General features: G+C 36.8%; 1 protein-coding gene across 1 annotated transcript in view; it reads left to right on the plus strand.

Moving 5' to 3' along the window:
* Rock2 (Rho associated coiled-coil containing protein kinase 2) overlaps positions 1-26,332 on the plus strand; it is a 94,891-nt gene that overhangs the window by 38,174 nt on the left and 30,385 nt on the right. Inside the window, exons 4-15 of the mRNA XM_060366174.1 lie at positions 6,812-6,949; positions 9,126-9,386; positions 15,311-15,455; positions 17,554-17,692; positions 19,330-19,421; positions 20,421-20,580; positions 21,919-21,979; positions 24,423-24,502; positions 24,659-24,707; positions 25,237-25,372; positions 25,463-25,554; positions 25,773-26,019. Coding sequence (XP_060222157.1) covers positions 6,812-6,949; positions 9,126-9,386; positions 15,311-15,455; positions 17,554-17,692; positions 19,330-19,421; positions 20,421-20,580; positions 21,919-21,979; positions 24,423-24,502; positions 24,659-24,707; positions 25,237-25,372; positions 25,463-25,554; positions 25,773-26,019 — 1,600 coding nt within the window. The remainder of the gene's footprint in view (positions 1-6,811; positions 6,950-9,125; positions 9,387-15,310; positions 15,456-17,553; positions 17,693-19,329; positions 19,422-20,420; positions 20,581-21,918; positions 21,980-24,422; positions 24,503-24,658; positions 24,708-25,236; positions 25,373-25,462; positions 25,555-25,772; positions 26,020-26,332) is intronic.

Here is a 26,332-nt window from a genome sequence, read left to right on the forward strand (position 1 = left end):
GAGTCTTATTTCGTTTGCCTGTGGTAGACTTGTCTAATGTTTTTGTTGACTGTATTCTGTGTGCTAAATTTACAGTCATAATTTCTCATTTTGTCTTTGCTTTGAAAATTAGGAATTAAGTAAATTAAGTCACCTAATTCATAAATATCTGCCCTTTCCCAGGTTTGTTTACATCTGAACCCATGTTTTTAAACATTACTCTGTTCATTGTGACAGTGAATAGCAACTATGGCTTGACTGTTCATGTATCTGTCCATCTATATTGAATAGAAAAGGAGCTGGAGAATAAAGGGGAGTCTGCAGAGATGCTGAGGGAGATTATGATAGAATAACTCAGAGACATCCTCAGAGGAAGATGAGTGGAAACCTCCCTAAAGTAGCAGCCTTTATTGTGCTACTTTGTTCTATCACTGCTAATGAATTTTAAAGGTATGGTATAGACATTTGGCATAAGACTAATGCCTATGAGTTATATCAGAGATGAAAAGCTAGTGGTTCCCATCTTGTGCTGTGAGCCAGTAACTGTCCTAGCTCAGCGTTTAAATGAAATTCAGCCTTATAGTCAAAATACTCCTTAATATGTTCAAGGTGTTAGAGATACTGCATAGAGATAGCAATGTGTTGGATTGTTGAATTGGACAGTTTAGCATTGTGCCACCCACTGGGCAGTTCCACAGTGAAAGCATGATTTTGTTGAAAGAAACTAAGGAAGCAGGCCTGCAAACAGCATATCTGTGAGATGAGCAACTGAGTACATAGAATTGTACACTGAAGAGTAGCTGCCCTGGCAAAGATGAAAACAGTCAAGTTTCTCATTCAGAAGTCTTCTTGGGGCTACAGTGTATACTATTTATTCTAGTAAATGATTGTTGGTTTTCCACCAGTTACTAGATACCTTTTAGTCTTAGTTCTCAGCTCTATGATAGAGCAAAATTCTCAGAATTTTATATGTTGTATTCTAAGTATAAATAATGAAAATAATAATGGAAATTAATTGATTCTTAGTGCTCTGTGTATTGTTTTCTTTAATGAAGTTAGAGAATATTCAGATTCCAGTTTGTTTTTAAATAAGTGAAGGCTTGAAGAATATATATATATTAATATAACATATAATATGCATAGAAGAGAGTACCTTAGTAACTTCTAAAAATTTGTTAATAGGTTTTTTTTTTTTTTGTTATTTACTTTGAGCTAATCTGGTTATTGAACACAAGCCAGTTAGAAAGATAGTATGTCTGCTGTGGTAGAGTTTTCTAACTTTGCAGTTGTCATCCTTTAATTCCAGACTTTTGCCTTGTGTTTTTGTATTTATTTCTGGTGCATTTATTTTCATTGTTGTATAAACCTTATGTCACTATGCAGGCATAGTATGGATTGCGAGTAGAGTCTAGTAACAGCACAGAAGACAAATATAAGCTATAGCTCTCGTCACCTGTTGCAGTTTCTATTTTTATGTAATGTTACAACATTTCAAAATAATCAAATTTCAGAACATTTTAAGGGAGACATTTCTGATACAGGAATGCTTTATATGTTCTGTCAAATTACTGACATGGGAGTGTTATATTTTTCAGCTGAAAATGGGGATTTGTAGTTTTCTTTCTCTAATTCTGTTAGTTTTTACTTAATGAATCTCCAAGTTTATTTATTAAAGGTGCAAACATTTAAAATTATTACTCTTCTCCCCCACTGTGGTCTGGGACTCGTTATGTATGTATTATAGGCTGGCTTGGAATTCATAGAGATAAAGACTGTCTTTGCTGTAAGTCTGTTTTACTAGTTACATTCATTCCTATTGTAACTTTTTTCTCCTTGCTGTTTTCTATGGCAAACATGTTTATCTTTTTTTTAATCTTCAGATGATCTGGTTTATATCTAAACCACATAAGTTTATATTTTGCTTTTTAATTGTTTGGTAATTCATTAGTGGGTATATTTAGTCTATTATATTTGCACATATTTTAAACAGCTTAAAATTATCTTGGATGCCTCTGAATCTATCATTTTCATTTATTCATTTTTATCTTTATTTTTCAAAATTATTTGTGCTCAGATTCACTGAACTTCTCACTTTTTAATCAATGGTCTATTAAGCTCTTCTGAAGTTTTCATATGTTACCATATTTTTCAGTTACAGATTTTTAATTGATTTTTATTATTTCTATTACATGTGTGGTTTTTTTTTCCTCCCCCTCAAGGCAGAGTTTTTCTTTGTAGCTTGCCTGTCCTAGGTATGCTTTGTAGATTAGGCTTTCCTTGAACTCAGAGCCATCTGCCTGCCTCTGCCTCCCTGAGCGCTAAGATTCTGGGTGTGCACTACCGTGCCCGGCTTACCTGTGTTCTTTTACCTAAGCCTATTTCTAAGAGCTGTTTTTCCTGCCTTTTTTTTAATTACACTTTATTCATTTTGTATCCCACATAAGCCCCTCCGTCCTCCCCTCCCCATCCCACCCTCACTCCCCTTTCTGCATGCATGCCCCTCCCCAAGTCTACTGATAGGGGAGGTCCTCCTCTCCTTCTTTCTAATCTTAGTCTATCAGTTCTCATCAAAAGTGGCTGCATTGTCCTCTTCTGTGGCCTGGTAAGGCTGCTCCCCCCTGAGGGGGAGGTGATCAAAGAGCAGGCCAATCAGATTATGTCAGAGGCAGTCCCTCTTCTCATTTTTTTTTTTTTTACTTAATTGTAAGAAAGATTAAGCCAAACCTAACCTTTTCTATTGACTGCCTTTTTCTTAATGATAAGTTATGCTTTCTTTTTTTTCCTCTTTAGTAAGGTTTAAAGTATTTGCTAGATCTTGTAGATATGGTGTAGAGAGCTGAGGTTTGTTAATGTCTTTGAAGACTGTTTTTATTTTGATAGTCTGTTCAGTGACTTCCTGATTGGTCATCCTTAATTTGTATAGGCTCAGTTTTATACTTTGTCAGAGTAGGTGTGTTGACAGAGCAAGGTAGTGATATCAAGTCCTTTTACCTTGACAGGACTTAGCCTCTAGTTGAACTGTTGTTCTTTTTTGATATTTACATTTACTGTTAGGTTTTGTTAGGTAGTAGTAGAGCAGGCCTTAGTTTAGAACAGTGGTTTTCAACCTATGGGTTGTGACCCCTTTGGGGGTTAAACACTCCTTTCACAGATATCCTGCATATCAGGTATTTATATTACGATTCATAACAGTAGCAAAATTACCGTTAGGAAGTAGCAACAAGATAATTTTATACTTGGGGGTCACCACAACATGAGGAACTATATTGAAGGGTCACAGCATTGGGAAGATTGAAAACTACTAGAACATAATTTGACCTGTAAGCTGCATGCCCAGAGCATAGTTTGTCCTGCCAGGTGCATACCCAGGAAATATGCAAGGTATTCTTCAGTCTGCTTCAGTGTTTCTGTCCTGCTATCAAACCTGTTGTAGATGTGTTAGTAAACCTGGGATGATTTCTCTCCCATGAGAAAAATAGCCAGTAGCAGAACTCAGCTACTTCATTTCTTTGGGATTCTAATTTTGTTCCCACCCTCACTCCCCAACTCAGCAGGATCACTGTGCTCTGCTTAGGAAATTCTTGCTGTACATCAATTGGGATGTTGTTTTAAAGCTGTTCTGGGCCATTATAGGGTTGACTTGATGAGTTAGTCATGTGCTTCTCATTTTGCAAAGCCTCAGTGGAAACTGTTGCTTTAGCCTTGATTTTTTTTTTTTCTTTCTTTCTTTCTTTTTTTTTTTTTTTCTGAGACAGGGTTTCTCTGTGTAGCCTTGGCTGTCCCAGACTCACAGAGATCCACTTGCCTTTGCCTCACAGAGTGCTGGGATTACAAGTGTGCATACTATTTGCTGTTGGTTTACAGTGGAGGGCTAGCTGGTTCCTGTTACTCCATCATAACCAGAAGGGTATGATGCTGAGTGATGAATATTTGTATTGGTTGTGCTAGGGATTGTCTATTTTCTATAAGAGGCTTGTTAAAAGTCCACTCAAATAAAATTATTTGGTTTTGTTAGGAGACTTTCTGTATTAAAGGGAATATTTTTATGATTTTTTTATATTATATTTATATAGCATTGGATTTGCAAATTATGCTGTTTTCTTTCTTGTTTCTTCTGGGAAAGATAGGAGCATTCCTTTGACTTTCTTTATTTTTAATCAATAAAAGTATGATTCTAGATGTAGGTAGTATTTGACAAGAGGTAACTAGAATATTACTATTTATTCTTCCTTAATCCCAGCACTCCAGAGGCAGGCAGATCTCCACTTTCACGATTAGAGACAGAGACTCTACGGTCAAGATTAGCCTGGTCTATGTAGCAGGTACTGGGCCAGCCAGGACTATATGGTGAGACCTTGACTAAAAAAATCCTCTCAAATTCATAGTTGTTTAATCACAGAAAAATGTTTTTTAGATATTCATTTATCAGATATCTTTTGAGTGTGTGTCTTATTTTTACCAGTTTTGAACTTGTCACTGGGGATTAGTAGAGGACAAAACAGGTCTGAAGAATATCTGTCTTACTGAGTTTATTACACTGTCCTCTGGGGAACCTCCTGTAAGTAACAAACATCCAAAATAATTATAGATTGTAGAAAGGAAGCAACTGGAGTTGTGAGGGAATGGGAATGCTGAGATTCTTCCTTCCTTCCTTCCTTCCTTCCTTCCTTCCTTCCTTCCTTCCTTCCTTCCTTCCTTCCTTTCTTTCTTTCTTTTTTCTTTCTTTCCTTTTTTTTTTTTTTTTTTGTTCTGTTTTTGGTTTTTAGGTTTTTCTAGACAGGGTTTCTCTGTGTAGCCTTGGCTATCTTGGACTCTTTGTTGTAGATCAGGCTGGCCTCAGACTCAGAGATATGCCTGCCTCTATGCCCCAAATGCTGAGATTACAGGTGTGCACCACCACCCATGATGTCTTTATAGTTTCTAAGAAAATGTTTATTACCGGTTCCAAGCAAGGATCTTAGTTTGATTGGGTAGTCAGAGAAAGCCTCTTTGAAGAGGCTGAGTTGAAAGGAGCTCGTGTCCTTGGGTGAGAGGTGCAGTCACGGACTGTGATGGGATTTCTAATGAAAAATATATAAAGAAGAAAGGTTCAGTCTTAGAGGGACTAAAAGAAGATAATTGTGCTTAAAGTATGAACATGAACAAAAGGACAGATTTAAATTGGGAAGATGGCTCTGGCTAGTCAAGACTTTAGGCACTGTGGTCAGGAACTTAATCTCTTTTTAGCTTCTTCCTCCAAATGCCAGTGAGCTTCCCAGAAGGAGAGAACTGCTGGTGGGCTGGGGTATTGGGTTGGCATGAATCTGGCTCTGTTTGAGGTAGGTTATGCTAACTTTGGGTTTACAGGTATTTAAACAGACTCTGGATGCAGGGAACATGCCAGTCTCAGCTTGCCACCTTTATAGTCTTCAGGCAGATTGAGTTCTCTGTACCTTATATTTACTATTCTGACAGGTAGAAAGGATCCTTCACTGGGACTACTTAGATTAAGGTAATGATTCAAAACACAATAGTGCTTGGCACATACTCTGTAATAGCCACAAATCTTTATCTTTGGATTAAATTCTGGTGGTGAGAGATAGGACAAATAAGTTGTGGTTCTTAAAAGATGTAAGATTAGTAAGAGAAACAGAGCAAAAGCAAGGAAGAGAGAATGAATTGGAGACATGCTGGCAGGAGAGGGGAGACAGTGGGTTAAAGGTAAAGTTCCTTGATCAGAATAGGTGTTCTGAGAAGGCAGTGTTTAAACTGGGGTCTGAAGGAGTTAGAAACTGAACTCAGGAGAGAGGACTTTCCATAGAGAATAGCACATGCAATGGAGACAAGCTGAGGAGTAACCAGAATTGGTTTGTTACATGGCTCAGTAGACTGAGCGGATGTAAGAGAGAAAAACTAGTTGAGATTTTGTTGGCAATTGGAGTAAAAAATGTTGGACCTTGTTGGCAACAATGGGAGCAGCTAGACATGGCTGGATTAAAAACAAATTAAATCTAGAGCTGCATGAGTCTCTAGCAAAGGAATTTTTATCCTGATCAGCTTCAGTAATGGAATAGCCATTTGCCAGCTTAGGAGCTACAGTAGGAAAGAGATACATTCAGGAATACAGCTTGGATGTTTCAGTTTTATATGAATTACCAGTTGTTATTTATTATTATCTAGAATGTGTTAGCTGTTATAGCTTAGACTCTATATTTCTTGGCTTTGTGGTACTGTGCTATGTTTTAGGAATTAAGTGGTTGTGAATAGACCTTATTAATCTGAAGAAATTTGTAGTCTATTAAGCAAAATAGGAATTGATCAAATAACCATATTTTGGTTGTTTTTTTTTCTTGGACATTAATCTTTTAAGTAAATACTTAGAATAATGAGAATGAGTTTTTTTATAAAAAGTCAGGTTATTCCTTAAAAACTAATCTATTAGACTCTTAATGTTAAGATAGTGAGTGGTGTGTACACACATCCCCCCACATATACATACACACTGATTTCAGACTTAAAGAAACGTTTTTGCCCCTCAGTAAACATTTTTTTAAATTGCCTGTTAAAAAATAGTTAATTAATCTGAGGGAATTTATCTAGTTGAAAGAGATAGTTGCTTATTTGACTAGAATAAAAAAGTATTTTCTGAACTATTTGGGCCTTATGTATGTTCTTCCTCGTAAGTATTATACTTCTGCTTTGGGGACTTATGTCGAGACAGGATCTTACGTGCATTTATTTGGCAAAGGGTCAGTTTGCTTTGCAGCTAATCAGCAGCAGCATCTAGCACTATGAATCTTCTTAAAGCAATTAAAGTATTGCTCATTTTTGCTTCTTTTTTTTAAACTCATAGGTTCGTCATAAGGCATCACAGAAGGTTTATGCAATGAAGCTTCTTAGTAAGTTTGAAATGATAAAAAGATCAGATTCTGCTTTTTTCTGGGAAGAAAGAGACATTATGGCCTTTGCCAATAGTCCCTGGGTGGTTCAGGTAAGCATGCCAACTTTTATAAGTTTGTTCAGTTAAAGTGCCCATTCAGAAGAGTGTTTTGCGTGCTGAGTGTTATGTGCTTTGTTCGCATAGTAAAAATGCAATTATTTTTTATTAGACCTGATTCAGGATGCTTGTTTAATGTTCCTTGGTGGAATGTCTATATAGACATGGCATGCAATGATTACTTAGGTTGTTTATAAAAAAATGATTACTCGAAACTATTTCCTTCTTAATTATATGAAGATTTGGCCTGATCAACCAGTATGCCACTCTGAATTAATTCCTTCATTGGATGGATTTGTACATACTGAATTAAGGTAGACCTCATGTGATATCCTCAGCCTCTCTCTCTCTCTTTTTTTTTTTTTTGAGACTGTGTAGCCTTGACTGTCGTGGACTCTCTCTCTGTATAGACCAGGCTGGCCTTGAACTCATAGATCCACAGGCCCCTACTTCCCAGAGTGCTGGGATTAAAGGCATGCGCCACCACACCCAGCTTCTCAGCCTATCTTTAATGGCAGGAAAAGCTTTCTAAAGTAAGCATCTTAAAAATTTGACAGTCCTTTATATATTTTCTGTAATATATGATGTTCTCAGTGCTCCTGATTCTGCTTTATAACTAACTGTGAATTAAAGAATTGATTAATATATTGCTTCTTTTTCTGATATGTGCATCACTATCCTTGCTTCTCTACATGATATTTAAAATCTATAAACATATTGTGATGAGGTAATCACATACTAGTGTGTGCTCTAACATGCTTAAGTAAGCAAGGTGTGTGTTTCGTACTTGCTTGAAAGAGGTGGTGTGGAGGGTTTGTGTGTGTGTTTTGTTGTTGTTGGTGGTGGTGGCATTTATTTATCTATTTATTTATTTATTTATTCCCATGTGTCACTTAAAAGGTTATTAGTACAGCTTTAAAAAAATCATGTTGGGGGGGTTGTAGAGATATTCATCAGTTAAGAGCCAGGCTGCTCTTTCAGAGGACCCAGGTTTGATCAGCACCTGCATATTTACATAGCAGCCTACATCTGTAACTCCAGCAGACACCAGTCACACACGTGTAGCACTTACATACATGCAGGCAAAACACTCAAATATATAAAATAAAGTTAAAAATGAAATTGAGCCTTAAATCTCCTGTTTTTATTTGGTTAATTGTAGCCATTATTTAGAAATTTTGATGTGTATAATTTGAACTGTTTGTGTGAGGGAAGTGCCATTTATGGGCCTTGATAATTTGCTTAAATAAGGAATAATAATAATAATAATAATAATAATAATAATAATGAATGATAATGCTGGCATTGTGGATACAGCTGTAATCCCAGCACTTAGAAGACTGTACAAGGGGATTCTTTCTGAATTCTGCTTGATCTACATAAGGAAATCTTGTCTCAAAAAGAAGAAAAAAAAAAGGATAGCACTAAAGTATCCCAATTTTAGCTTTAAATCACTCATTGGCGATTTCTAGTTAACCATTCCATATATTGGTGTCTTTTGACCTTTGATCCTACTGAGTGGATTCCTACTGAGAAAGAAGAGATCTTTTTATTATTGAAATAGTCTCTGGGTGCTGCTTTTGTGGTGGGGTTGAGGGTCCCTGTGTTGTTCGCTGGTTTATACAGATACCTTGTCTTGGGATACTCTCTTTCTGGGGTCTGGGAGCAGGTGACAATGCTGCTTGCTGCTTATCCTGTATAAGAAGATGGAGAGGAGGAAAGAGGAGTTAGTTCTCTTCCAAGTGTGGCTACTGAGTACTTTTTCATTGAAATGAGTTTCGTTTCTGTCTGTTGAATTGGGATCTGTTAGATGTTTCTAAACTGCTCCTACCTCCACCTTCCTTCTGTGTAAGGCCTGAGCAATAGTTTGTTTAGTTTGCAGAGAGCTGTTCTCTTCTTTGTTTCTATTATCTCTTTAATTTTTTAAAATTTAGTTTCCGACATTGTGTTTTCCATGAGAGAAAAACATTTATTTATATATATTTTATAGTATGCCATGTAAAATTGTCTGCTGTTTTCTTATTAAACAGTCCTGACTCAGAAGTAAAGGATTTCATAAATTTTAACTGTTTTAGTTGTAGTCTGTTTTTTCACTAATAATAATAATTTTGGGGTTTTGTTTTGTTCATGTCTTTGTTTTTAGTATAATTTTGTTCTTCCCCTTTTCCAGCTCTTTTGTGCCTTTCAAGATGACAGGTACCTGTACATGGTGATGGAGTACATGCCAGGTGGAGACCTTGTGAACCTTATGAGTAATTATGATGTGCCTGAAAAATGGGCCAAGTTTTATACTGCTGAGGTAGTGCTTGCACTGGATGCAATACACTCCATGGGCTTAATACACAGAGACGTGAAGCCTGATAACATGCTTTTGGATAAACATGGACACCTAAAATTAGCAGATTTTGGCACGTGTATGAAAATGGATGAAGTAAGTAGGCCAGTAAAAAATGCTATTAAAAAATTTTGTCCATATTGTGTTTTTGTGTACGAAAGGGAAAGAGAGAGAGAGAAAGAAAAGAGAGAGCGAGAGAACATGTGCATGCAATGGAGCGCATGTGGAGGTCAGAAGACAACTCTATGGAGTCACTTGTCTCTGCCATTATATGGGTTCTGGAGACATGCTCAGCTCACCAGGCTTGTACAGCAATCACCTTTATCTGCTGAACCTTCTTGCTAGGCTTTGTGTGTGTGTGTGTGTGTGTGTGTGTGTATGTTAATAAAAAAATGCAAATCAGGACTTTTTCATTTTTGAGTAAAAATGAATTTAGTTTTGATAAGGGTATAAGAACACCAAAACAAACTAATTTAGAATATTTCCTTTACTAATCATTCATCTAGGCATAAAATACTTTATTAGTGGCTTTCTTATTGCAAGAGAAAATCAGTGCTCAGTTCATTTATCTTCTTCATAGAGTGTTGATGATTAGAGCTAGTTAATACTAGTTTAGGTGTGTAGAATTGGACCACAAAACTGTAAGTTCAAGTTCAGGAGTATTTGTACTACCATTATTATTTCTGTGTGGTTTCTTGTTTGTTTGTTTGGTTTTTCATTTTGTTATGATTTTTTTTGTCCCCTTTTAAGAAAGGAGGTGGGAGCTGGAGAGATGGCCCAGCTTTTAAGAGCACTGACTGTTCTTTCAGAGAACCCGGGTTCAATTCCCAGCATCAACATGGCAGCTCAAAACTGTCTGTAACTCCTGTTCCAGGGAACCCTACAACCTCATACAGACATACATGCTGGCAAAACACCAATGTATATAAAATACAAATACATAAATAATTTTTTTTAACAAAGAAAGGAGATGATATAAAAAGAAATTATTCACTGCTTCCCAAATACCACTTTGGTATCATAGGGTAAATACGGAGTCATCATTTAATATAATATTTTGCTGTCAGACACTTTATGATTAGTTGGTTCAGAAACATTAACTTCATGGCTAATTATGATACTGGTTTGTTTTGATTATTTGATTTTATATTTGTCCTCTGTCTGTACTGTTAATTCCTATGGAGAAGATGGCTTATAAATAGTAAGTACTCTGTAATCTATGCTTTCAGGAAACTGAATTTCACTTTTGGTATGGTTTTTGTGACCTTCCAGAATGCTCACCACCAACAACACATGTACACAAACACTTGAAGTGTCCATAGACACTGATCTTTTTTTTTTTTAAATTATATCGAACTCTTAATTTTCTAGTAATTGTTTGATGAATAATGGTGTTACAAGTTTGAGTTCTATCAATGTTTGCCTTTCCTTTATTATTGTCACTACACCAGAGACAGACCAGAGCCTAGTAGCCAAATCTAGTCTCTGGCTTTGTGGTCTACATGAAAAAGAGTGTTTTTTATGTGTGCCAGAGATGTTTAAGGAAGAAGATGAATTGATAGCTAGTATGCACCCCTTCAAGTTTTTATAGTTTGTCAGCAATATAGACATCAGTTTTCAGTGGTCCTTGCTTTCTCTTCCATGTCAGAGAAAGCGTGGTGCCTACAGAGGCTAGAAGAGGGCATTGGAACTTCTGGAACTGGACTTACAGGTCGTTGTGAGCCACCATGGTAGGTGCTGGGAATTGAACCATCTGGAAGAGCTCTGTAACTGCTGAGCCATCTCATTAGCCCATGACCTCAGTTTCTAATATCTGATGATTCTTCTTGTGTTTATTTCTGAAAAATTCTATTTTCCTCAGTTGCACATTAAAAAATGAAAATGGCAATACTTGCTGCATAGGAGCAATGCCAGTATATTGTTCAGAAAGTACATAGCTTAGACAGTTGGGGTGGCTTAGTGGGTAAAGACATTTGCCACCAAGTCCCTTCTTGGGATTTAGTGAAAGGACAAAACCAACTCCTGTAAGTTGTATGCTTGTGTGCACCCTCTCCAGTTATTGATTATCAATCAGTCAATAATAAAGGGGACAACAAAAGAAACTATGTAATTGTAATTAAATAAAAATAATTAGTATCCAAGGGACTAACTAAGGGAATCCGACTAGACAGGTTTATGCAGCTATGGGCAGGTGAAAATGTGTGTCTGAACACTTGGACTGTTTAGTTGGAACACAAGGACAGATAACACCTGTGCTGTACTGGCTGAGCACCTCAGGAAGTGGTAGGTGTACCTTTGCAGGGACACGGTGCTCAGTTCTAGTCCTCAGAAATGGACTGGAAGGCCTGATGCCTACTTAAGTCAGTCCAGGGCCTTTAATACTTCTAAAAATTAAGAGTTTTCATTTAAATTTTTCTTTTTTATCTTCATAGGAGGCATTTTGAATTGTTTGTAAGACCAAACTGAAGACTTATGATTGATCAATTTTTAAGTTTTCAGTAAACTCTCTGACTATATTTTGCCAATGACAAATCATCAAATATATTTAGAAAACATTTAATTTAATATATTCAAAGTAATTTTTGGGTTTATTTGTGGCAAATGCATGTGTGTGCAGGTACGCTTGGCTATGAGTGCATGTGTGGAAACGGGGTATGTTAGGTGTCTTCTGTCTCTCTCCACCATTTTATTTTATTTAGATTGTGTGTGTGTGTGTGTGTATATCCATACATGTGTGTACACCTGTGCATATCCATGAGGAACCCAGTGGAGGAGGTCAGGTGTCTTCTATCACTCCTTACCTTATTACCTTGAGACAGGGTTTCTCACTGAACTGGAAACCAATTTCAGTTAGGTTGGTCAGCATCTTCACGTGCGTGTGCGTGCACACGCTCACACAAACACACCACCCCCAGTTCGGAGATTACAAACATACATACAGTCATGCCTGGCCTTTTTTGTGAGTGTTAAGGATTTGAACTCAGGTCATTATACTTGCTCTACAAGTACTCCTACTCACTGAGCCATCTTCCTTGCCCTGCATGTTTTTTTGTTTTGTTTTTTAAAGCATAGTCTCTCGCTGTATCTTGAGCACACTCTTTTTGGCAAGACTGGCCGGCTAGTAAATCCCTGGGGTCTGCCTCTCTCCACCATTTCACCTCCCTTCTTCAGCCTGGAGTTTCAGGCATGTACTGCCACACCTGGCTTTTTTTACTTGGTTGCTAGGAATCCAAATTCAGGTCCTCACTCTTTACAACAAGCACTTTTACCCACTTTCCCAGCCCCCAATCCAAGTAATTTTGAGTAACCTTTTGAAAACGATTGCCTGGTTATCTTGTTCTCTAGCTCAGACTACTTCAGTAGATGCAGCAGGTTGATGAAAGGTCAAGCTCCATAGGCGGTGCTACAAAGCCTCTTAAGATATGGCTCTCTGTGCTGTCATGTGACAATGCCTTGGAGCTCCAACGCTGTGATTTATTATACAAGTCTTTCATAATGTTACTTAATGATTCATGTGCTTTATAGATGCTGGATGGAGGCCATTTTTTTTATTCACACGTGAAAACCTGGCTCAAAGTTTGCTACTTTGTGAAGGCTCCTTAGGTTGCTCCATATCCTCTCAGCACATCTCCCTTTACTGTATTGGCCTTGATTTTGACACTATAGAATATTACAAAATTGTCTGGTGTTTTTTTTCCTTAGCCCTAGAACCAAGAAGCTTTTGATTCCTTTTATTGGGGAATGGTATTTAGCAGTCATCTCTATGGGAGCTAGATGTGCTCATTGCTCCCAAAGTGTCACGACTTTCAGGCTCAGTTGGTGCGTAGAGCTAGGAGGCATGGGTTATACATACCAAGTATTAAGCCACATGCCCATGTGTTTACATTTGAGTCTCTGTCTCTATAGATAGTATATCAACTGCCACTATTTAACATTGATATATCTGGTATAAGTTGAACAACACAGGACTCAGTCTAATCTTCCTCTTTTCTTTCTGTAATTTCCTAACAGTTAAAAACAAAACAAATAAACAAAACCCCTCTGGCTCTCATTAGCTAGTTATAGATTTGTTTTTACTTGTTTAACCCTAGTGTACATTTAAAATTGTTTCATAATTACTGGTCCCGCTACTGTAATAAATAAATTTGTTAATACTGCATTTTGGATTGAAGATGTCTTCCTAAAATAGGTTTTCTCAAAGCTTCTTGTTAATGTCACTGTCTTATTTTATTCTATGTAGAAATCCTCACTAAGTATTTCTACATTATCTTTTCAAGCTTCATAGAAATTATTAATTCATATAATGAGTTCTATACCTCGTTTGCTGTATTTGGAAAAATAACATTCCACTTATTCTGCTAAATTAAGGATACATAATTACTATTTTTGAAATTAATTTCTCTTGTTTGGTATGCTTTATAGCATTTAAACATTTGTACAAATCATGTCCACAAAATACACTGAACTTTCCTTTCCAAGGAGGTCATGTTACTTAGAGCTATTTGTTGTTGGTTGTGGAGGTAGTGAATAGTTATGGAGAGTGAACCTAGGACTGTGCACACTAGGCAGACACTTTTAGCAACAAGCTGTGTCCTTAGCCCTAATAGCTTCTTAACAAAATGTTAGTATTTCTATAGTTTTCTTGTGAGAAATGTGGGATGCACCATTAGCAGGTAGAGAAAGAGAAGAATTAATGTATTAAAATCTTAACAAATTGGACAGAACTTGGGGTGAAGGAGCTTTACACTGCTAGAATAATTTCAGTTAACAGCAGACACTGTGATGCCTTTGTGTGCACATACGCGTGCTCACTTTCTCTTGCTCTTCTCCCTTCTTCTTTCTGTCTTCTGTGATGGATGATTCTTTCTCAATTAATTAATTAATTTATGTATTTTATGTATATGAGTGCTCTGTCTTCATGGACACCAAAAGAGGCAATCAGATCCCATTATAGATGATTGTGAGCCACAGTGTGATTGCTGGGAATTGAAATCAGGATCTCTTCAAGAAGAATTAAGTACTCTTAACCACTGAACCATCTCTCCAGCCTGTGATGGATGATTTTTATCTTTGCCAAAAAGACAACTTCAGTGGATGAGATACCCATCAAGCTTGAGGATCTGATCTCCCACAAAAGACTAAACATGGTGGTACATACCTATAACCCCAGTACTGGAGAGGCAGAGGGTCCCTGGGCTATGCTGACTAGCTAGTCTGGCCAGTTACTGAGCTCAAGGTTTCATGAGAGACACTGTCTCAGAAAATAAGGGGAAGAGTGAGAGAGGAACGTAGCCAGTATTGACCTATGATTTACATGCATACAGGCACGCATGCACACATTCCTGAACACATTGTACATACACAGACTCTAAGAAGGTACTCACAAAAGTATTTTACTATCCAGCAAAACCAAACACAGGTTAAAGGTATTGAATCACTTTGCCAAATATGTTGATGATATAGCTTTATATTAGAAAAATGTAAAACCAAGAAGTGTCAAACCTTATAGTTTTGACACATTTTAGTTTAAATGCTTACTACATTTCCTCAGTCTGTTCTTGATAAACTTTGGACCATTTCTTAATCCGATATCCAAGCTGAGAGTTGTTTTGCCATCTAAGTGCTTTTGTTTCTTTCCAAAGCAGCAAAGCTGCTTTTTTTCTCGTGAGCCATTTATTTTCCCCATGTTGTATTATTAAGATCTCATTTTGTATCCTCTTACTTTATAATGTAAGAAATAAACAACTTAAAAATTGTCAGTTTCTATAGTTTTGGTAGCCCACTGACATTACCTTTTTCCATGGATGAAATTTATCCCTGGTCTTCCTGATACAGACATTTCTATGCATTTGGTGGTTGATGTATATACCTCCTGAGTCTTGAAACCATGTCATCAGTGGCATTCTATTGGAAGTGATCTAGGCCACTGTCTGTCTGATAAATCAGTTGTCAGTGTATGCTCATCCCGCATGTTTGCCTTTGTTTTTTTGTTTTTTTTTTTAATTCTGCTCTTTACCCAGACAGGCATGGTGCATTGTGATACAGCAGTTGGAACTCCTGATTACATATCACCCGAGGTTCTGAAGTCACAAGGAGGTGATGGCTACTATGGGCGAGAATGTGATTGGTGGTCTGTAGGTGTTTTCCTTTTTGAGATGCTAGTGGGTGAGTCATTATTTGAATTTGTTCTGTTTTGAAAACCCTTCTTATAGTACCTTGTAGTTCAGTCAAGAATTGGAGAATATAAAGAAATTGTTGTGTTCAAGGGTGGAATTAGAATCTCTGAAAACTGAACTAGAACCTGATGTAGAACTGGTGAGATGGCTTAAGATAGTGGTTCTAACCAGTGGGTCATGACCCCTGTGGTGAGGTGTTGAGTGACCTTTTCATAGGGGTCACTGACCTAAGACTATTGGAAAACACTGATACTTACATTACGATTCATAACAGTAGCAAAATTGCAGTTATGAAGTAGCAACAAAATAATTTTATAGTCGGGGGTCACCACAACATGAGGAACTTTATTAAAAAGTCACAGTATTAGAAAGGTTGAATACCACTAGGGTAAGGTGTAAAAGACGCTTGTGGCTGAGCCTGACAATCTGAGTTTGATCTTCAGGACTCAGGTGAAGGTAGAAGAGAACCAACACCTGCAAATTGTCCTCTGACCTCCACCTGTGAGTGTGACCTGTGCATGCTTACACATGTACATGCCAGTAAATAAGTAAATGAAGTAGAATCTGATCTAAGACTAGCATAGTGATTGAAAAGAAGTATAACATGAAAAGAAATTAGAAGTATGCTGCATGTTAGTAGAAGTGTTCTCCAGTAGATCCTTTTCTTATTTTTCTAAGTGTTTTCATATAGCTGATGCTGCCCTCAAACTCATAATCTCCTGCTTCAGCTTCTTGTATGCTGAGATTGCAGATGTGCCACTGCTCATCACTAGATCTTTTTAAATTAAGGTAATATTAGAGCAAGAGCAAATTCACAGCTTTTTTAGACCTCCACTAATCTTTTTAATCAGCCCCCCTGGAGCTGAGCTGGAGTTCTACGGAACTGTGAGTCTCATGGCATAGGTGCTGGGACCCAAACTCTAGAAGTGTTAGCAGCAAATGCTCTCAACTGCTGAGCCCCTTTATTGTCCTAGCCCCCATAGATGGCAAGGTTGTTGTTTCTAAAGATTTACTTATTTACTTGTTTTGTATGCATGTGTTACAAGTGCCTAAAGAAGACACAGAAGGGCATTGAATCCCCTGGAGTTAGAGTTACAGTTGGTTGTGAGCACCTGACACAGGTGCTGGGAACAGAATTTTGGCCCTTTATAAGAGCACTGCATGCTTTTAACTGCTAAGACATTAATTGCTCCCAAGATTTCTTAATAATCTTATTTATTGTAAATATTTTAAAGGGTTGAGTAAATATTTAAGTAAATTTTAATATTTGTTCCAGTAGTTAGAGACCACTGAAACTGTTCTTTAGTTCATATACTGTTTTGGGCTTTTTGTTTGTTAGAGACAGGATCTCTCTATGAAGGCTTGACTTCCCTGAACTGAACACAGAAACAAATATATACTCTTTCCCCTCCTTTTCTCTTTTTTTCCTTCTTCTTTGTCTCCCCCCACCCACCTCCACACTTTTTTCTTTATTCTTTTGAGACAATCTTGTTATGTAGACCAGGCTGTCCTGGAATCTAGAAAAGATATAGCTGCCTCTGCCTCTGCCTCTGCCTCTGCCTCTGCCTCTGCCTCTGCCTCTGCCTCTGCCTCTGCCTCTGCCTCTGCCTCTGCCTCTGCCTCTGGAGTGCTGGTATTAAAGGTGTTCACCATCACAGTGAGATGAATCACATTGTTATTTTCAATTAGAATGTTAAGATATAAATTTTTTGTTTGTGTGTTTAATTCAAGACAGGGTCTCACTTTGTAGCTCTGACTGTCCTGGCACTCAAACAGAGATCTGCCTGCCTCTGCTTCCTGAGTGCTGGGATTTAAGGCATATGCTATTATGTCTGATCCCAAGATTTAATATTTCAATTAGAGAAAACTCAAAGGCAAATTTTTTTTTTTTAAGGGTAGAAGGTCTTTGGTGTGATTACATTTTAAGTGTATTTGTATATGTCTGTTCATTTTCACTGTGATTCTTGGCATGTAGGCCAGTTGCTCTTTCATGAAAGATATGTTTAAACCTAAGATATTTAAATGCTATATAAAAAGTTAAATTTGAATTCTGTATTCTAATCATTACTATTTTTTTTTTAACTTAGGGGACACTCCATTTTATGCAGATTCACTTGTAGGAACCTACAGCAAAATTATGGATCATAAAAATTCCCTTTGTTTCCCTGAAGATACAGAAATTTCTAAACATGCAAAGAATCTTATATGTGCCTTCTTAACAGACAGGTAGTGTACACACAGAGAGAAAACCCTTTCACTTTTAAAATCTGCAGAAGTGAAATCATGCTTGCTTTGTATGAATATGAAGTCAGCCTCTCTTGTTATACTATTTGCATTTCATTTTGGTTTAGCCCCATGCTTCAGCCTGACATTGGGTTACCTTCATTGTTTTGTGTCTACATCCTATTTATAATCTAAGTTGTACATCAATCCTGTGTCTATAAAAGTACATAAATGAGTTAGTAAATGACTACATTTGAATGATAAAGTTCACATTACTTGTTTTGCCCCTTTATGTAGTAATCCATATAATTCTTGATTATATAACTTTGGAGAGGCCAACCATTTCTATAGATAAATAGTTGGTATTTATAGTCTTAAGAACTTTAAAGTTAGGAGTGGTGACTCAGGTGTGGTGGTGCACGTCTGTAGTATATGTGCCGCCATCGCGAGCACATGGTGCTCGCCTTTAGTCCCAGCACTCAGGAGACAGAGGCAGTCAGAGCTCTGAGTTTGAAGCTAGCCTGGTCTACAGATAGCCAGGTTCCAGGATAGCCAGGGCTACATGGTAAGACACTGTCTTCCCCCACCCCTCAAACAAAGAACTATTTGGTTAAGATGGAAGTGTTTCTTTCCATCTCTTTAATTTGCATTTGTATGAACAAGTCTCTTATGGAAATTCTGTGATTTTTTTTTTTTCTCTCTCTTTTGGTTTTTTTGAGACAGGGTTTCTCTGTGTAGCTTTGTCTGTCTTGGACTCACTTTGTAGACCAGGCTGGTCTTGAACTCAGAGAGATCTGGCTGTCTCTTCCTCCCGAGTGCTGGGATTATAGCTTGGGCCACCACACACAGCTGAATTCTATGATCTGAAAAAAGCAAATAGATGAACAAAGGTGTGAATGCTGTCTTAAAAAGCGTGAGCAAGCTATTTGGTTTTTCCTTGGTTTCTCTAATAATTTGTTGAAAAGAACTGTAAACTTTGGTAGTTATATGGTTGATAAACAACCAGTGTTGACAAAATCAACTATAACCCAAATGGTGTTTGCTGGGGTGAGTGAGGATTTCATTATAACACAAGGTACAAACTGGAAATTCACCAGGAACACATTTACCTTAGATGATTTCTATTTCCATGTAGTTTTCAGGAATGCTCATGGGTGTTAAAAGAATGAAATTCTTAGCCTTTTTTTTTCTTTTATTCAGAATGATTATTTTAATATAAATGGAGAGAGAGCTTCTAGTAGTAAATAGGGATAGTTCAAACTTCATATCTGAGTTTTTTAAGAGGAAAGGGATTTTTAAATGGTGCTTCTGTGAGAGCAGCCTGAAGTAAATCTTTGTCAAGTGGGTCATGCAATTTGGTATATTCAGAGGGAGTTTTTTTAACCTGGAAATTTTGTACTTCTGATTCACAACAGAAAGATAATAGAAGTAGAATTTATTTCCCACCTAGTTTACTATGCATCCACACATCATTATGTGTCTTTATCTGTCCAAATGTCAGACACATAGCTTATATTTGAAAAACATTTAAGCTGAAACTCTTCATAAAAATATTTCAATTTATGATCCTTGTTTTGGTGATAATATTAAAAATTAATATTCTTATTTTTCATAATGTATTTTTTAACTGCATTGTTTAGGGAGGTACGACTTGGAAGAAATGGGGTAGAAGAAATCAAACAGCATCCTTTCTTTAAGAATGACCAGTGGAATTGGGATAACATAAGAGAGAGTAAGTCACGCAGTCAGAGTGTTTCCGTTTCATCACATTTTGGATCTTATAAATTCATTTCCTCTTCTGAAACAGCAGACATGTGATAGAGTGTATGATAACTCATTTTAAATTGAGAGATCTTTTAAAGGATTTATTTTATCTTATTTTTTTATGTGTGAGTGCTCTATCTTCATATATACCTCCGTGCCAGAAGAGGGCATTAGATCCCAGTATAAAGCACATGATTGTGAGATGTGGTTGCTGGGAATTGAACTCAGGACCCGTGGAAGAGCAGACAGTGCTCTTAAATGCTGAGCCATGTCTACAGCCCAGTATGCATTTTTCTTTATTTATTATGTATACAATGTTCTGCCTGTATGTACACCTGCATGCCAGAAGAGGGCACCAGATCTCATAGATGGTTGTGAGCCACCATGTGGTTGCTGGGAATTGAACTCAGGACTTCTGGGGGAGCAGTCAGTGCTCCTAACCTCTGAGCCATCTCTCCAGCCCCAGTATGCATTTTTTTTAAAGCAACATTTCTCAATTCTTTTTGTAATAGACAGTATCCATTTCTTAATTTTCAATTTTGTGGATCTCAGTAATGGAATATTATCCTTTAACTTGAGTACCTAAGTTAATAAATTAATAGTTAGTTGTTGAGACTGCACTCTGATAAAACATAGTAATTTACTTTATGTATATATTATGTTGATTAATTTTAAGAATATTTCTGCTTTAAAAATGTAGAAAATGAGAATTCTCTACAATATATATATATTATTGCTACTTGTAATTTTTAGCTTCTAGAGTGATATAATTGGCCTTCCTTGTTTGATATATTAACCCATATTTAAAACTGACCTAATATAGTAATAAACTACGTATAAAGTTTTAGTTTTAGGAAATGTTGAATAGAAGATCAGTTGCTAGGTTTTTGTATAAAATATGTTATCGTAAAAATGAGTTGATCTTTTATTTTGGCTATGAGTGAAATAATATTTTTTTTCCTTGCAGCGGCAGCTCCAGTGGTGCCTGAACTCAGCAGTGACATAGACAGCAGCAATTTTGACGACATTGAGGATGACAAAGGCGATGTAGAGACCTTCCCGATCCCTAAAGCGTTTGTGGGAAATCAGCTGCCTTTTATAGGATTTACCTACTTTAGAGAAAATTTGTATGTGATTTTATTTGTTAAGTGTTATTGTTATAATAGCCTAGCTGTCAGGCTTTTTTTTTTTTTCCTAATGGACTATCTAAACTACTTTTAATTTTATTTTTTATTTGATATTTGAATGTTACATTTTATTTATTTACAAATGATTGAAAGGCACTGTCATATATTCGTTTGAAGATATACAGTAAGAACAAATACTTTGAGTTTGTTATCTTGTGAATCACAGAATTGTAAAAAAGGTAGAATGTGATTTGCCTTTAAACAGATTATCTCAGTAGATGCTCTGTAAGGGATTTTTGACTGGCAACCAAGGAGGAACCACTGAAAACTGTTAAATATTGGGATAAGATGTTAAAAGTGTTTGAGAAACTTCCTGGTACACTCAGATGTAATGATGAGAATGACCAGGTGTCACAATTTGCCCAGGTTTGGGTGTTTCCTAGAATGAGATAACAAATCCAGAAAAAGCTCAGGCAAATGAAGATGGATTAGTCACCTTCCTAATAGTGATAATATTCTAAAACTGTTTTGAGTGCTGAACAAAATAAGGGTATTGTCCTGAAGGGATGGCACAGTGGTTAAGAGCACTGGTTGCTCTTCCAGGCGACCCAGGTTTGATTTCCAGCAGCCACATGGCAGCTCACCACCATCTGTAATTCCAGTTCCAGGGGATCTGATGCCCTTTTCTGGCCTCCATGGGCACCAGGTACGCATATGGTGCACGGACTAATATTTAGGCAAAATATCTATACACATAAAGAATATATGTTTTTTTAAAAAGCATGGATGAAAGAAACTTATCCATGTTTATAGATGGTGGGAAGGACACAACTGAAAAAGAAATTGACAGTAATATCAAAATGATGCCTTAAGGGCTGACAAGATGGCCCACTAGGTAAGGCCCTTGCTGCTAAGTCTGATGACCCACATGGTGAAAAGAGAGAACCAGTTCCCACAACTTATCTTCTGACCTCTGCATGTATCTCTTGGCCTTTGTGTACATGAACACACCCAATAAATGAGTGTAAAAAATTAAATATTTTGAAAAGAAAATGTATAAATTTCAACATTGAGCTCATATGTTATCTTTGCAAAAAAGAGGAAATGTTCCTTTCTAAGAGAAACGATAGAATATGATCATTGTGGAAACTCAAGTGGAATCAAGGGGTCCGTGCTGTGACTCTAGTCCTAATGAAGTTAAGGCCTTTTGTGGAGAGGCTGAGGGGGTGACTGCCTGCCCAGCAGCAGAGCGAGTGCTTCCCTCAGTGTGCTCAAGTAAGACCTTAAGGAGGCTTGGTTATGTAAGACAAGTGAAAAGCCTTTCTCCCGTTTTTCCAGGTTATTAAGTGACTCTCCATCTTGTAGAGAAAATGATGCAACACAAACAAGGAAAAGTGAAGTATGTATACATTTTTACTGTGTTTGCTACTTTAGTCACATGTTCAACACTTATGCCATTGATTTTTTTTTAATTATCTCTATTTTTGTATACAAGTGTTTTGCCTGTCTTTATGTCTGTTCATTAAGTACATGCAGTGTCAGCGAGGTCAGAAGAGGGAATGGAATCTAGTTCCTTTGCAGAGTAGCCAGTGCTCTTAACGACTGGACCATCTCTCTCACCCCATCATAACACTGGTTTTTAGCCATGTACTTGGTATTTCTTTATTGCTCATGCAATACCATTCTTAGAGAATAAAGCGCTGTGTCTGTAGCACAACGTTGAAGTGATCAATTACGTGACTATGCACTTTCAGCTTTGCTATAGATTTAACAGCTGCGATGCCAGTTAGAAGACGCTATGATCTCAGGGCTTTGAAAGAGCATAAGCAGCGGGGCACAGAAGTAGGGCAGATTCAAACCTGCGCTTCTGCTTACCGGTGTATTCATATAATGTTAAAATATTTTGTGACTGTGCTCACTTCAGCAGCACATATACCAAAATATCTTGTGACTGCTTACAAAGCTAAATCATACACATACAGGTATAAGTTATAATGCTGTTTTTTCTTCAGATGTAACAAAAGGTAGAAAACGTGTTGGATAATTTTGGAATGATATACATCATAGGTCTTTTATTAAATATGACAAGCATTAAAATGTGTCTTGTATGTTTTTTTTGACTAGGAAAGTCAGGAGGTACGTGTCAAATACCCTGAAAAGGAGAAACACTCATGTTTTACTCTAACCATAGTCTGCTCCCACTTGAAGTACTGCATCTGCTCAAGAGACTGCCCATCCTTTTTCCTATCAAGTACCCTTTCACTATTTTTCTTATGAATCTAGTGTTTAAAATATGAATTATGTAATTTTTGTTTTTATTTATCAAGGACATGTATGTTCATAGTATTGCAGCATCTAAAAGTACTTAGCTTGACTAGCTCATGAGCTTGTATTTTTTTTTTTAAAGTCCTATTGTGTGAAAGTCATTTGTGCTTTTTCTCTGTGTGTGTGTGTACACATACATGGAGAAGGATAAAGATAGTTAACTCAGCCTGGGTGTGGGGGTGCATGCCTTTGATCCCAGCACTTGAGAGGTGGAGGTAGGAGAAGCTTTGTAAGTTGGAAGCCAGCCTGGTCTACAGAGCGAGTTCCAGGACAGTCAGTTCAGTCAGAGCTCCACAAAGAAACGCTATTTTGAACAACAACAAAAAAAGATAGTTGACTTTATTTACTTACAAGTTTAGTGTGTGCAGCTGTGATTGGATGTGTTTATATGTACACATGTGTGGAAGCCAGTTGTCAGTATTTCCTGAAAACTCTACATGTTTGTTTTGTTTTGTTTTTTTTTAGAAAGTGTCTCAGTGTATCTGGAATTCAGAGATTAGTCCAGACCGACTGGCCAGTGAGCCCCAGACATTTGCCAGTCTCTGCTGCACTTTTCCCTCAAACTCCCACTCCCTCAGCACTGGAGTTAGAGACTCAAACTGTGTGCCTTGATTTTGTTGTTTCATTTGGTTGGTGTTCTATTTTGTTTTGGAGACGAGTTTCGCGTTGTAGGCCTATCTAACCTGAAGCTTAACATCTAGGCCAGGTTGGCCTCCACCAGCTTTAGCTTTAGTGCTGGGGGTTAACATAGCTGGACTTCGTGTGTGTGTTACTTAGTCCCTGGTGCTTGTGCAGTAAGCATCTTACTGGCTGAGTCATCTCCCTGGCTCCTAGCCTATAGTTGTTTTGAAACAGTAGAGGTTTTTGTTTGTTTGTTGTTGTTTTAAAGATAAATTTAATATTTAAGAAACAAACTCATTAGAACTTTGGTGTATCATTTTTGCCTTGGCCTGACAGTATTTACTGTTTTAAATTTCAGCCCTGGAGCTCAGTATATAGAGCAAGCTGGCCTTGAATTCCCAGAGATCCTCCTTCCTCTGCCTCCTGAGTGGTTTAAAGGCATGTGCCAATACACCTAGAAGACATTGTCTTACGTATTTTGTTCCTGTTAATGGGACAAAACTTGTTAACTCATGTAGGGCAATATTTTAAATGATGTAGTATTATTTAATTCTTTTTTATCATTTTAACTTGCTTTAAAACATAGCTAAAAAGGATTTGAAACTATTAGCTGTCTACTCAGGATTCATTTAATCCCTGGTAGTAGTGTTCCTGTTGCTGTGTAGGAAATCACAGAAGAGTATATTCCTATAAATGTGTTTGTATGTATATATATATGCTGTGAAGGAGAGAGCAGGAGGCAAGGGAGCTCTAAGTCAAAGTCATACCAAGCAGGTACAAATCCCATATTCTTACTGAGAGATCTAGTAAGTGGGAAAGGCAAAATAGGATCATTGTTTTCTTTAAGCCTCTTATCTTTATGACCAAAACTTACAACTTCTTATTTTTTTTGACAGATTCAGAAAAAATTATATGCACTAGAAGAACACCTTAGCAGTGAGGTGCAAGCCAAGGAGGAGCTGGAACAGAAGTGCAAGTATGCTGCCGAGCAGTACCTTTTAAAGTTGAAGCTCAAACACAGTGCTGAAAATGAAAAGCACAAATTGACTAGATAAATACTTCTTCAACTAATAGACTATGCTTTTGTAAATTAGGATTACTTTAGTTACTGTTTCTTTCTAAAATTTTTTAGATCTATTAATACTCGCCTAGAGAAAACAGCAAAGGAGCTAGAAGAGGAGGTAAAAATTTCCTGTACTTTATAACATTTCTGTTAGTAAAAATCTTTGAAACCCTTTTAGCTACAGAGTTCTCATCGTGCCATGCAATACATATTGGTAGAACTTATCTGTGTCATAGGTGAACAAGATGGAAATTATTATAGGGTATCTTTTGTTACCTAGATTTGTTTTGCCAATTTGAGTTAATTTAGTTTGTACAGGTATTCCAAGATTTAAAAAAAATTGTGATGGTATATATGTATGAAAATGCCATAATGAAACCATTACTTTGTATGCTAATGTAAAAATTAATTTTTAAAATCTTGTTTTTATATGATGATTGAAATGATGTTTCAATAGTGATAGAAAGTTCCAGAAAGCTTGACTGTAATAAATTAAATTTGCGAACATGAAGAACACTAAAACTTTAACAAAACAATGATAGTCTTTTTTTAAGTCTTTTTTTAAAAAAATGTGTTTGATATTACTGACAGTATTTGACTGATTTCTTTCCATATTTCCTTTTGACAATAATGTTAACTTATTTCAGATTACCTTTAGAAAAAATGTGGAATCAGCCCTGAGACAGTTGGAAAGAGAAAAGGCCCTTCTTCAACATAAAAATGCAGAATATCAACGAAAAGCTGATCATGAAGCTGACAAGAAACGGAATTTGGAAAATGATGGTTTGTGATATAGAATAATAAATACATAAGAAGAAAAACATTAAATGTATGTTATATTGAGGCTTTCTGCTAAAATGCTTTGTTTCATAGTTAACAGCTTAAAAGATCAACTTGAAGATTTGAAGAAAAGGAACCAGAGCTCTCAGATATCCACTGAGAAGGTCAATCAGCTCCAGAAACAAGTAGGTTGGTCTGTGTATGGAAAGTGATGGGTTTATCCATGCCTGTTAATACTGATTGTAATTGCAGTGTTGCTAAAGCTGTTAGCTATAATAATTAAAGGGGTAATGCCTGGGAAAATAGAGTTTCTTATTTAAATAGCTTGTAACAAGATAATAAATTGATGTATTTTCATTATGTTGCATTGTGGTTATCTGCTTGCTTATGAATTGGATAACAGCTGGATGAAGCTAATGCTTTGCTGAGAACAGAGTCTGATACTGCAGCGCGGTTAAGAAAAACCCAGGCAGAAAGTTCCAAACAGATTCAACAGCTGGAATCTAACAATAGAGATCTACAAGATAAAAACTGCCTGCTTGAGACTGCCAAGTTAAAACTTGAAAAGGAATTTATCAATCTTCAGTCAGCTCTAGAATCTGAAAGAAGGGACCGGACCCATGGATCAGAGATAATTAATGATTTACAAGGTATGAAAATAATGATTGTACTGATTTGATTTTGATAATTTATAATTTTGAAATAAATTTAGATGGATAATGCATTGCAGTAACCTGGGTTTAGGGGTTTGTTTGTCTTTTTTCTGTTTGTTTGTTTTGTGGTGTTTTTGTTTGTTTTTCGAGACAGGGTTTCTCTACATAGACCCAGATGTCCTGAACTTGCTTTGTAGACTAGTCTGGCCTCGAACTCTTAGATGAATTCCCTGCCTATGCCTGGGATTAAAGGTGTGCAACCACCACTGGTTTGTTTTCTTTTTTTAATGTGGTATTGTGTTAGTGAAGG

This window comes from Meriones unguiculatus, chromosome 1 (genome assembly GCF_030254825.1).
Source record: "Meriones unguiculatus strain TT.TT164.6M chromosome 1, Bangor_MerUng_6.1, whole genome shotgun sequence".
In the NCBI taxonomy this organism is placed as follows: domain Eukaryota; kingdom Metazoa; phylum Chordata; class Mammalia; order Rodentia; family Muridae; genus Meriones; species Meriones unguiculatus.